This window comes from Zingiber officinale, chromosome 6A (assembly GCF_018446385.1).
Source record: "Zingiber officinale cultivar Zhangliang chromosome 6A, Zo_v1.1, whole genome shotgun sequence".
NCBI lineage: Eukaryota > Viridiplantae > Streptophyta > Magnoliopsida > Zingiberales > Zingiberaceae > Zingiber > Zingiber officinale.
In genome coordinates this window covers 148059717-148072433 of record NC_055997.1, presented here as the reverse complement: position 1 = coordinate 148072433, position 12717 = coordinate 148059717, and the positions used below count along the sequence as shown (strand labels likewise).

Genomic DNA, 12717 nt, shown 5'->3' with positions numbered 1-12717 from the left:
GTAGGAGTATACCGTAGTTCCACAAGAGATCGAGGTTGTTACCGTTGGGAGTAGACGGAGTCTATAGAAGAGGCTTGCAACTTCCTTTGTTTGACTCGATATTTCCCGAGATACGTTGAGGGTTTCTCTCGGATAGCTATGTCACTGACACGCCTGGTCAGGAAAGGCGTAAAGTTCACGTGGTCTGAGGACTGCGAGATCAGCTTTCAGGAGCGGAAGCGGAGATTAGTGTCAGTTCCAATTTTGGTTTTACCTTCTGGAGAGAACGGATTTGTACTCTACACCGACGCTTCTCTACAGGGTTTAGGTGTTGTTCTGATGCAGCACGGCAGAGTAGTCTCTTATGCTTCTTGTCAGCTGAAGGAGAATGAGAAGAACTACCTAGTTCATGATCTGGAGTTGGCCGCTATTATTTTTGCCCTAAAGATTTGGCGGCATTACCTTTATGATATTACATTCAGATTCTCACTGACCATCAGAGTCTCAAATATCTGTTCACTCAAAAGGAACTTAATCTTCGATAGAGGAGATGGATGGAGTTCCTGAAGGATTATGATTGTACCATTAGCTATCACCCGGGAAAGCTAATGTGGTTGCTGATGCACTTAGCCGGAAGTCCAGAGGACTTTAGCTTGTCACCGAGTTTTGGTCACAGACTTGATTCAGGGTTTCTCCGAGTTAGACCTTGAGGAGCAAGGACAGACAGAGCAGGGTATTCTTGTTACCCTAGTTGCTCAGTCGTCAATCAGGACGAGAATCCGAGAGGCCCAATTGTTGGGACCTCATAGAGCTCAGTGTGAGGCAGAGTGGTCCACACTATCAGACGGAGGATGTCAAAGGCATAAGACTGCCAGAAGAGTTATGCTGACCCGAGTTGGAGACTCTTAGAGTACTCCATTTGCGACCATGTATTTCTGCGAGTTTCGTCCACGAAAGGGGTGAAGAGATTTGACCTCAGAGGTAAGCCAGCTCCGCGGTACATTGGACCTTTCCAGATCTCGGAAAGGATTGGAGCAGTAGCGTACTGGTTGGCACTATCGTCGTCCTTGGCAGGCGTTCACGATGTATTCCACGTATCTATGCTGAGGAGATACGTACCTGATCCGATGCATGTGCTGACAGGTGTCTCAGTTCCAGTTCAGCCTGACGTCACTTATGAGGAGATTCCGGTACGGATTCTCGACCGAAAAGAGCATCAGTTGCGGAACAAGACTATCCGGCTGATTAAAGTCGGATGGCAGAATCATTCAGACGAGGAGGCTATTTGGGAGCTCGAGGATACTATCCGAGCTCGATATCCCCATCTTTTCACTTGAGGTATGTGATTTTATTTACCGTTCAACATTTATTATTGTTACCTGTTATTAGTACTTGCTGATGGTAGATACTGAAATTTGGGGACCAAATTTTTATTAGTGGGGGAGAATGTAAAATATTGGAAAAATAGGGAATATTAATAAGGGAATTTTTCGGAAATTTTGGAAAATTTTCGGGAATTTTTTGGAGCTTGTATGGATGAGTTCACGGGGATAAAAACAGGACCCGGAAAAGCCTGTTTAGGCTACCCTGTTTTAATGAGGAAAATATTTATTTTCTTTTTATTTTTCTTTTCTTTTTTCTTTTCTTTTTTCTTCTTATTCTTTCCCCACGAGCCCTAATTTCCTCCCCCGATCCCGAGCAGTCCCCCTCCTCTTCATCCTCGCCGAATCTGTCTCCTTCCTCGCGATGCCCATCTCCACTGCCACAGCCGACGCGCGCCCGGAGAAGTGCTGACGGTCGCCTCCTCTGTGCCTAGCCCTAGCGCTGACCGCACACCGCCGACACCCTGTCCTCAGCAAAGGAGCGCCGGCCACCAGGTCTGTCACCAGTCGCGGCTGTGCCCTAGGCTTCTCTTCTATTGCCGCCACCACAGCGACACTGTCTCGGTGCCCTTGTCGCCGGCGACGCACGGAGCCAGCGCCGCCGTCCGCCTACTTTTCCTCGGCCGAGACTTTCTTCTCCTGTGCCCTAGCGCCGGGCCGCACTGCCGTCGCCACTGTCGCCAGCGACGCACGGAGCAGCGCCGGTCATCTTCCTCTGTGCTCGTGCCTAGCTAGTCACCGGCGCCCGTCACCCCTTGCCGTGGAGATTTCAGCGCCGCCGCATTTACCACTGCTTAGTTCTTTGCTGTGGGGCAGAGCCCTTCTGATCTGCCCTAGATCTGTCGAAGCCCTTCAAGCCGTGTCTGAGACCTCTCTATCGGGTCATCCTTCTTCGTCATCAGATGCCGGCAGGAAGAAAGCTACCGACACAAGTTTAGGGTAAACATTGATTTAGTCTTATTTAGTTGAGGAATTCATTGTGGATTTAGGCATTTAACTATGTTAGGCGCCTGATTTTAGAAATGTTGATTTGTTGGGCAGCAACTTGACCTAATGTCACCACCCAGCATTTGATTGGATCTGCTGCCATCGTTGAAAAGAGGAAAATTAGGAATCTGTTGAGGTGAGTTTGGGAAGATGAATTTGATGATTTAGATGGTTTGAGCTATTGGTATTATTTTTGTTATGTAAGCATAGGGTTAATTATATCAAATCCTGGGTAGACCTTATATGGTGATTTCCTTTGCAGACATTGTTGGAGAGAGAGCACTAATCGCTGTGATCTTCCTTTTGTTTGATCCAGAGGTAAGGCTTAATGAATACAATCAAATATGTTAGTTGATTTTGATTGATGGTGTAAATAGGGTTAATGAAACCAACCCTAGATGTTCGATGGTGGTGTTGATTTGGGTTAAGGAACTAACCCTAGTGGACCCACTGATTTTATTTAATTAGGATTCGTTAATTGGGTTGTGTTGATTAGTTGGATCCAATTTAGAATTTCTTAATTGGATTTGGAATGTAATTGGCTAATTGTTGTATGATAGAATTAGCTAAACTAGACTTTTTGTTGATAACACAGGACTCTGATTCGAGACGGTATCTTGACGAGTATCTTGATTACCGGATTGGACCATTTTATCGGAGGCGGGTACTTTTGACTTATGTCATTTGATATACATAGTAGTGAATATAACAAGTTGCATTAATTATGTTTCTTATTTATTCCGGTTAATCACTACCCGATAATTGTTACATGATTGATTGATTATTTTTTTTGCATCTCATGTATTCCTTACCTGTTGATACATGCTTATAGGGGTAGTGATATACCATGCTTCACCATGTTCAGGACCTAAGTTTTATACCTTGTGTACCTTTGATTTGATTTGATTCGTTGACCTATGATGCACTTATAAATATATGGATTAGGTCAGGATATGTTGTGGTTAGTGCCATGCACCATTTGCATGATTGCATGCTGTGCGATAGTTCGCTCTATTATTGTGAGCACATCGCCAGTTACATGGATCTGCACACACCACCACTCATGGGTTAGTGGTCGATTCAGGCAGAGTGTGTTGCAGCAGGGACTCTGTTAGGCACCGTTGGTCCGCTCATGGGTAGTGTGACACAACGTGTTATCCGGCAGGGATTCCTCCCCGTCATCGTGTACCGGGAGATGAGAGCATTGCGCTCTCCCATTTATGATTTGGGGTAGGAGGATAGGTGTACTCCGACAGCATCCCGCCCACTCGGTCACTCATCAGGAGTAGTGATGACAAAGTGCACGGTTGTCACAGCCCTACCCACTCGACCTCACTATTGTGTGAGATGATCGACTGACGTCAGGGGTGACCAGGACGCATCATTGGCATCATATGCATGATGCATTTATTGCTTGTGTTTGTGTTTGCTGCATTTATATGTTGCATATTGTTTGGATACCTATGTTTGACATGCATACAGGATTTCCATATCACTCGGACTGTTTGTCCTTATACCCGGGTCCTGGTTAGTACAGTATTTTTCTGTTTACTTCAGTTTGCATTTACCTTTATTACATCAGGAGACTGCACGCATGATTAGTGCTAGGTGTTATTTCCTTACTTTGTATATCAGTTGTACCTGCTGAGTTTTGGATTCACCCCGCCTCTATTGTTGTTATTTTTCTGGTTGATGTTGTCGGGAGAGAGTTCCAGTTGATAGTCCCCTGCAGACCACAAGCTGTTTTTTTTTATCTTTTGGTTTGTTATTTAGACTGTGTTAGATTTATTCTGTTTGAGGATTTGGATATTGTATGGACTCTTATGATTGATGGATTTTTGTATGGTTTAGATTTGCTCTACTACATGCCTGCCTGGACGGTAGAAGAGGTAAGTTTGTCGGATTTGTGTTTTACGAGTGTAGTTGAGTAGGGTGGTTTTCGAGTCAGAGTATTACTGCTTTGTTTGATTATATATAACTGCGTGGATGTTTGTGTGGTTGTGTTTTATTTAATGTTATTATTCCAGCCGCATGTGGCTGGGGTATATGGATATGTAGGAAGTTTCAGATTGTCCGCCGTACAGGGGAGATGCTGCCGAAATTTCTTCGGACAGGGACTCCTCCGGGGCGTGACAATAATGGAGCCGACTATCGCGCAGCATGCAATCATGCGAGATGATGCATGACACTAAGCATGACAATATCCTGAACCTATCCATATAGATAAAATGTGTACCCTAGCATCAATGGATCAAATCCGAAGATCTAAGGTACACAGGTAAGGTATGATAAAAACCTAGTTCGGTATATCAAAAGGCATGATATATCATTACCTCTATGATCATAAGAAATCTGAAGGGTATAAACATGAACGTTAAACAGGTAACAATTAAAGCATGCTCAGGTAATAGATAATGACATACCGATGCAGATATAAACATAACTATTACTCTTTGTTAAAATCTACTATGCATATCAAATAACCATATCAAAAGATAAGTCAAGGTACCCACCTCCAATAAAAGGATCGTATCTGGTCCAAATCTGACGTCGAGATACTCATCTCGCGTCAAAGTCCTGCGCCACCAATATAAATATATTTTATTTAGCTACAATTCTTATAAACAGCTAAATAAAATCTCTAACCCTAAATTAGGGTAAAACCCTAATCATATTACCATCAACCTACCTAATTTAAGATAACCAACTCAAGTCCAATATAACCTCTTAACTTAACCCTAAAAAAAATTGAAATGAAGAGAAGAACCAGTATAGCCACAACTTATCCCTAGCACTCACCAAGCTTAATGGTAGTTGTTGTGGCTTGCAACCGGAGGGGTTCGTAGCCCAAAAGATGATGGCCGAAGTTGTAGACCTGTTGTCTTCCAAATCAAACGCCCTAATCAAACTACACATGATCGTCTAACTACAAAACATATCAAATTTCTACCCCTTATCTCAATTCACAGTCGTGCTTTGTGTTGGAATTCAAGGTTTGCTGTTGGAATACTTCACGACAGAGCCTTCCTCTGTCTCACAGCCGTGATCACTGTTCCACCGAAACCCTACACTTACTGGACCAGATCAGAAGGGGGGAAATCAAGAGTGCAACCACGTGTTCCAAGTACAACCAACTCACCTTGTTGGTTCGACAGTAAGGAACTGGGGCACGGAAGAGGGCAGGGGGGAGGTGGAAATCGGGCGACAAAGTGGCAATCGGCGCTGGGGTTCCTGTGGCCGGTGATCGGCGTCAGTGCGTAGATCCGAAGAGGGGAAGGGCGGCGACGCTAAGGCAGAGGGATCGACGTCGGTTGTGGTGGTCGGTGGCTACACAGAGGGAAGAAGGAAGTCGCGGGTCGGCCGGGGTTAGGGCTCACGGAAGAAGGGGAAGAGGAGAAGGAAGGGGATCGGCGAGGGAGAGGGCGAGAAGAGGAAGCGAGACCCTTGGCCGATGGGTTTTGAACGCGGGGGAGAGGAAACCGTTGGGTGGCGGTTTGGGGACGGCGTCGGGCGCGTGGGTTCGGCGGAGGAGAAAGGAAACGAAGGGGAGAAAAAAAAGAAAAATAAAAGAATAAAAGAAAAGGAAATGTTTAAAAAAAATCAAACATTTCCTCGCTAAAACGGGGTAGCCCAAACAGACTTTCCCGAAGCTCAGTTTTTATCCCCCGTAAACTCGTCATACGAGCTCCGAAAAATTCCCGAAAAATTTCTAAAAATTCCGAAAATTTTCTTTATGATTATTCACCATTTTTCGGTATTTTACAATATAAATCTTGCCTTTCCTCATATTTAGTGTACCCTTTTATACCTTTCTTAGTAATTATTTATCTGCCCTTATTTAATGATATTAATTATTAGTGGAAGGTTTTTTGTCTTGACTTCCGTGCATTAATGATAGATGGAGTGTTCTTCTTTATCTTGGCTTCTTAATATTTAATGATAGATGGAGTGTTCTCTCCTCTCCTGTGTAATGTCATTCCTTGCACCGGACGGGTGGTTCGAGCGGCTCGCTTTCCTGTCGATCGAAACAATCCGACTACTAGTCTGTTCATTCATCCGACCGGCCCATGATGTCCTTTTGTCTCACCAACCGAGTGATATGCTCATCTGACCGTCTGGGCGATCCGCTTAGCCTATATCTTTGTCGACCGAGTCCGGGTGATATGCTCGGCCTATGCCTTTGTCGACCGAGATAAACATACAACCACCTTAGCTGAGGTTGTTTCCGTAAACCCTGACGTTAATCGTCTTGATTTTAACTGACACGGTATCAATTGACACGTGACAGGTGAATCCTTATCACCACATCAGTGTGTAAGTGTTCTCTTTAAAGGAATTTAAAATTGAAAAGAAAAATAAAAAGCAAATTTATAAAAAAATTAATGACAAATATTTACCTTTTCTTTTGTGTATTTTTTTTAAAAGTGTTGGCAAATATGGGATCGAAAAAATTTATCAAGTAAAACGGCCGATTGGGTTCGTGTATTAAAATTTTAATTTGTTATAGAATCTCTATTTTAGGTGGGCCGTAATTTTAATTTGTTATAGCATCTCTATTTTAGGTGGGCCGTCCGAGAAATAAATAGATATCTACAATATTATAAAAATCAATACTGAATATATTTACAGGTCCCATAGGAATGAAATATTTTGGACTGGTACCAATCGAATTGCAAGCCTATTAACGAAAACAACAATTGGTGTTATAGAAAAGCGGTCGTTAATTGGAAAATCTTGACCAGTGCGAAAGATCATTGTTGAAATAACTGAATTAGTAGATATTCAAGCCATGGAAACTTAATTAAATATTTAAATTCATAATGGTCTCCATGTAATCTTTCCCATTCTTTGTATTTTGATTGTATGGTTAGGCTGTGAGACTCCGGATGTCGGCTTCATTGTGGTGAGGGAACAATCGGGATCATCAGTTAAGGCCTTAATAAATGATCGCCTAGTGATAAAGGAGATCGAAGGGCAGATACAATCAAAATGTTACTTAGAAATGGTTACCCTTGGAACGAGGGATAGGAAATGATGCATAATAGATATACCCAATTATTTATCCTGAAGCCATGGCTTCCTCCTCCAAAGCCCTAGGCGAGCTCCTCCGCTCGCCGAAGCGTCTCCGCCCGATCTCCCTCTCCACGGAATCCATGCCCCTCAAATCCCCCCTCTCCACCATCCACGCCCCTCCTCTCGCCTCCGGTGAACACCCCTCCGCACTCACGTCGGAGCAGGCGAAGAGGGCGAAGAGGGTCGACGCCGACCGATCCCTTTCCCGATGGAAGCGGAACCTCAGTATCTGTTCCGAAAGGATCGCGACAAGGAAAGGTACTCATTCCGATCCCTATGTGAAGCTGGGAGATCTCTTGATCGAGGAGACATGGCTGGAGGCTCTCCCCGGCGAGCTTCAGAAACCCTACGCGCAGAACCTGTGCAGGTTTGTGGAGATGGAGATGCGCGGCAGCGTTCCTATCTACCCTCCGCCCCACCTTATATTTAATGCTCTTCATTTGACTTCCTTTGATGAAGTCAAGGCAGTCATTATTGGACAGGTAGACTCCTTGACTTGAATACTTTGTTTTGCCTCATTGTATGCCCTGTTCTTTGAGTTTCTTGTTTCTTACGCATGCTACAACTTGTTCATTATGTGCCTCCTGATTCCCATTTATTAACTAGATGAGTATCAAGTTTATTCATACTGTTATAGTGTATTGATCTAGTAGCAGTGGCTTGTAGAATGATGTTGGTCATTTTATCTGAGGCCTCCATTATTTGGTTCCATGTAGAAAATCGAAAAGAACATGATTTAAATTTTGGTTTCGATGTCTTGCTTTGGTTTGATGAGTTTGATAGTTTAATTATATTTGGTTCTTGTTTTTTTTTTTTGAAAAAAGGTTTGAAGCAAAAATGCCAAAATATAATTTGTAATATATTTTCAAGTAAATGATAAATTTTACTCCTTCATCCTCACCATTACCATATAGGATGAGTAGCTTCAATTATATATCAATTGTTTTTCATTACCAATGTTGAATGTTTCTAAAAGTTTTATGTTTAAAGCTTTAATAATGAACATTATATAAATTTTTTTACAAAAAAAAAAAAATACTATGCTAATTTTGCTTCAACCAAACTGAAACAAACTAACCAAATTATTTTAGTTTGATTTTAATTTTATTTGTAACCTTATTTGGTTTTGTTCGAAAAAATTAAGTTTAAAATCTTGATTTATCCAGTTTGGTTCATTTTGAACTGAATGAACACTCCGAATTTTATCAACCTACCTCATAAAGGATAATGCCAGAAGATTACTTATTTTTTTTTATGATTGAAATTTCAAGCCATGATTAATCAAGATATTATTTAGAGATCATATTATTAATATTATTCTTATTTTATTATTTATCTTTCACACAGGATCCTTACCATGGACCTGGTCAAGCCATGGGTCTTGCATTCTCAGTACCTGAGGGCATCAAGATTCCATCAAGTTTACGTAACATGTTTAAGGAACTTCAACAAGATGTTGGGTGTTCCTTGCCATCACATGGAAATTTAGAGAGATGGGCTTTACAGGTAAGGATTCATGGCCATCGTACACACATTGATAATCCTTTTTGTGGATTTATTATTTCTATTGCATTTTTCTTTAAAAAAAAGTCTTATCATGCAATATTGACATTGAAGTCTAATAGGACTAGAATTCTAATCTGAGGATGAGCCTTCAGTGCATGAACATGTTGCAGCATAGTTCAGTGGAATTGTAAATAATCTCTATCGTTTCACCTTAAGATCAAATTCTCTATGCTATATAAGCATACATCCTAGTCTTCTTTTGACTCATTTTCGCCATTGATTTCCCAAGTTTAACACTAATAGCTGGTCTAAACTTGAATCTAGGTGTGTTACTCTATCTTGTTACTTGTAGAATTGAAATAGGGATATCTCTTATCAAGTATTTTATGATGCATTTATATTTAACTGGTAATCCTAAAATATTACATTCAAATATACAACTAAATCTGCAAGTTTTTTTGTGGACTGAACTGAACTGACATGACATTTTGTTCAGGGAATCCTGCTACTGAATACTGCCCTTACAGGTATGCTTTTTGTTCATTAGTGTCTTGGTTGATACTTTATTGATGAAACCTTTGGTCACATTATTTCATTTCTGGTATCTTTTCAGTTAGGGAACATCAAGCAAACTCACATGCTAAGAAGGGGTGGGAGATGTTTACTGATGCTATTATTCAAACAATTTCCCAGCGGAAAACAGGAGTTATCTTCCTTCTATGGGGCAACTCTGCCCAAGTAAAATCTAGGTTTGTTTGATTTTCTATTATGTGATCTTTGCAGGAGAAATCATATCTACTAAACTAGTTCAGAATACAAATTATGTTGCTGGTTGTAGGTTGATTGACGAGTCGAAGCACCATATCCTAAAGGCTGCTCATCCATCTGGTCTTTCTGCTAACAGAGGCTTCTTTGGATGCAGGTTTTTACCTTTGGCTAGACAAACAAAATTCTTGACAATCCTCACACTGAACCATTTTTTTTTGGCTAAATATTATTTCAGAAGCCATCTCTGCTAAAATTTGAATCTTTGAATAATTAAGCTGTCAAATGGTTTTGTCTTAGTTGTTCTTGTTTTTCAAGAATAAAACCATAGCTATGCACCTTATGTTACTCATCACCATTTTGCCGTTCAAGTGAGCTTGACATGCTTTTCTGCACAAACCATTACAATCTCATGTAGGATTGAACTCATATGTGATCTATTCTTCTTTAGGTGATCTTTTTTGCAAATTGCAATGCTAATCTGGTTAGAACTCTCAGCAATCTCCATGAAATGTTGTTTGTAAACCTGCACTATTATTCAGTGGTTTTGCAGGCTATTTTTAATTCTTGACATCAAGTTTTTGATATCAAAATTGCATTTCCTTGTGCTGCCTGGTAGTCATTAAAAGGAAGGATTAGATTCAACATTGTCTTGATAATTGGAATAAGGTAGCTGTCATCATGCATACCCATTTTATAAAATCTCTAGCCATCTACTCAATAACTATACATAATGTCTCGCTTTCAGAAGGTGCAGGGATTTTAGATATATATCATTTTGATCGAGGCTTACCCAATGTTTTCTAAATTAGTAATCTTGATTAAATATTTGTAAACAAAAAGGACTTTATTTCTAGTTTTCCCATTAGTTAATATATTACTGATAAGTCTGATGGTTAATTCTTTTGTCTCAGGCACTTCTCGCAGACGAATAAGATATTGAAGAGACTTGGCCTTTCTCCCATCGATTGGCAACTTTAACTGCTAGGCGTTACCTTTCTCAGCTGCTGCCATTCATCTGGGCTTGATGAATCAAGCCATTGTGCTTGACCAAATGTTGTCCCAAGCTTTTTATCATTGACATCTTATGTATGGGGTGACTTGCTAAGTTCGAGCTCAGGTCATGTGGAGTCAAAAATTTACCTGGAGTGTTTCTGGACTGGAAAACAGTCTCGCTTTGCCTTGTGAATTGCATCAGTGATGATTTAGTAAAGGTTTTGCTAAAGTAAGACAGATTAATGTTGCCAGGGTGGTGGTTGATGATTATGATTCGTAGACTCAAAAAGTTTGTCAAAAGGTTATCAAGTTTAGGCTCAAGGATGGATCGACTAAATGGACTCGTCTAAGTGGAGAATCAGCGCCAACTCATCAACAATCATCACTTCAACTCATCTCAAGTTGCACATATGTTTAAGCAACCATACTGGAATCGCAAGTTGCAGCCCCACAATCTTTGAGAAAGATCATTCATTATCAATTGCTACAAAATGAGACACCAGAGCAAGTTAGCAACTGTATTTAAGAATGTCTCTAGTGTTTACATATCACATCACCTCTGTCAGTTGCTAGAAGAAGAGAACTGAACAAAGCAATCCATTTCACTATTCCATCGATCAACCGCCACAAGTCGAATGCCCCATAGTTTCCATCCATCATCATCTGCAATTATCTCTACTGGTAAATCTATCCATTTGAACAGGTCGTTGCCCCACTTTGATACTTGTTCTTCCAAAGTCACATTAACTTGTTGGTATAGTTGCATCTCTAAGTATCAACAAAGAACCAAATCATGAACTCTTGGGGATAACTTGCAAGAGAAACTTGAATCGAGTTCATAGCTTATTCTTCTTATACTCTCTCCATTTGCAAAGCAATTTTCTCCTTTTGTCCTTCCTAACCACGAAACTTCAAGGAAATATCTCCACAAGTTGACAACTTCCTTGCCATATTATCTTAAAGCTAGTCAGAGATGTACTTCGCTTGTCCTAATCATGCTTCGATTTAACCAATAAATAACTTGCGTAGCTTGAACAACTTTTCTAAACAACTTCAGTGCCTAATTCATGAGCTCTATCACTTTAATATACATCCAGATGGAGTCATGTCTATGTCACATTGTTTTTTTTAAGCGAAACATTTGTTAGATTTCTCAACACTCTAGTTGAATATTTAACTTGGAGACAGTGCTTAGATTGACTTTGAGAAGAAAGAGCCAAATAGCTTCGATCATCACGACTATTATTGACTTACTTTAGATTTTCAGGGACGACACATCCTTGTAAATCCCTACTCATTCTTCGGTTTTTTTTTTGAAGATTCGTGGCGAGTAAAATAATTGGCCATAATTGATGGGATGTGATTGCACCTACTATGTCAATATTCTAATATAACATATATGTGAGCCATAATCTTGCGTCAAACTCAAACCTAATCATCGACACCTAACATGTTTGCCAGTACCGTATTCGATTAGTACAAAATTTAGGACACAGCGACAATTCTTTGTGTTATTTACTATACTAAGCATTGGGGTTAATATATAATCATGATATTAGGCAAATTAGAACATAACTTAAATTGATTAGAAACTACCTTCGAATATTTAATCTTTAATTAATTTTATGTGAAATAGCCATATGGTAATGGACGGTGACATATTAAGTCACATTCACATACCATTATTCCCTCCATCTACATTACACGAATAATTTCTCCTTTTTTTTTAAAAAAAATTCTGAAACATACAAATAAACCACGTGACCAACTTGGCAAACAAATATACGAAGGCACATGATAATTAATTTTCGAATTAATTTTTTTAATTGAATTTTAATCCCACATTGAATTCCTTATGAGTTTCATAAAAAAAAAAAGTAATTTTTGAATACATTCAATGGAAGCTTAGCTGGACCAGGCTGTATCTTTGAATCCACCCCGAATTTAGGAATTCCATATGGCCATTTTGCCCCTCGTGCCATGTCATCATTTGAGATAAAATATCATTGCGAATCTAGCGATTAGTGGT

General features: G+C 40.3%; 1 protein-coding gene across 1 annotated transcript; it reads left to right on the top strand.

Annotated features, from left to right (window-relative positions):
* Positions 1–7262: 7262 nt before the first annotated feature.
* On the top strand, positions 7263–10925 carry LOC121998635 (uracil-DNA glycosylase, mitochondrial-like). Its single transcript, XM_042553621.1, has 6 exons — positions 7263–7903; positions 8769–8927; positions 9424–9454; positions 9541–9676; positions 9766–9849; positions 10607–10925. The coding sequence occupies exons 1-6, from the start codon at positions 7421–7423 to the stop codon at positions 10671–10673; spliced, it is 960 nt and encodes a 319-aa protein (XP_042409555.1). The 5' UTR covers positions 7263–7420; the 3' UTR covers positions 10674–10925.
* The last annotated feature ends 1792 nt before the right edge of the window (positions 10926–12717 follow it).

Bases quoted from the DNA above. Each gene is read 5' to 3' on its own strand.
- LOC121998635 (XM_042553621.1), top strand. From the start codon at position 7,421: ATGGCTTCCTCCTCCAAAGCCCTAGGCGAGCTCCTCCGCTCGCCGAAG. The intron at 9,677-9,765 runs GTTTGTTTGATT...TGCTGGTTGTAG, and splicing joins TCTGCCCAAGTAAAATCTAG to GTTGATTGACGAGTCGAAGC. The intron at 9,850-10,606 runs GTTTTTACCTTT...CTTTTGTCTCAG, and splicing joins AGAGGCTTCTTTGGATGCAG to GCACTTCTCGCAGACGAATA.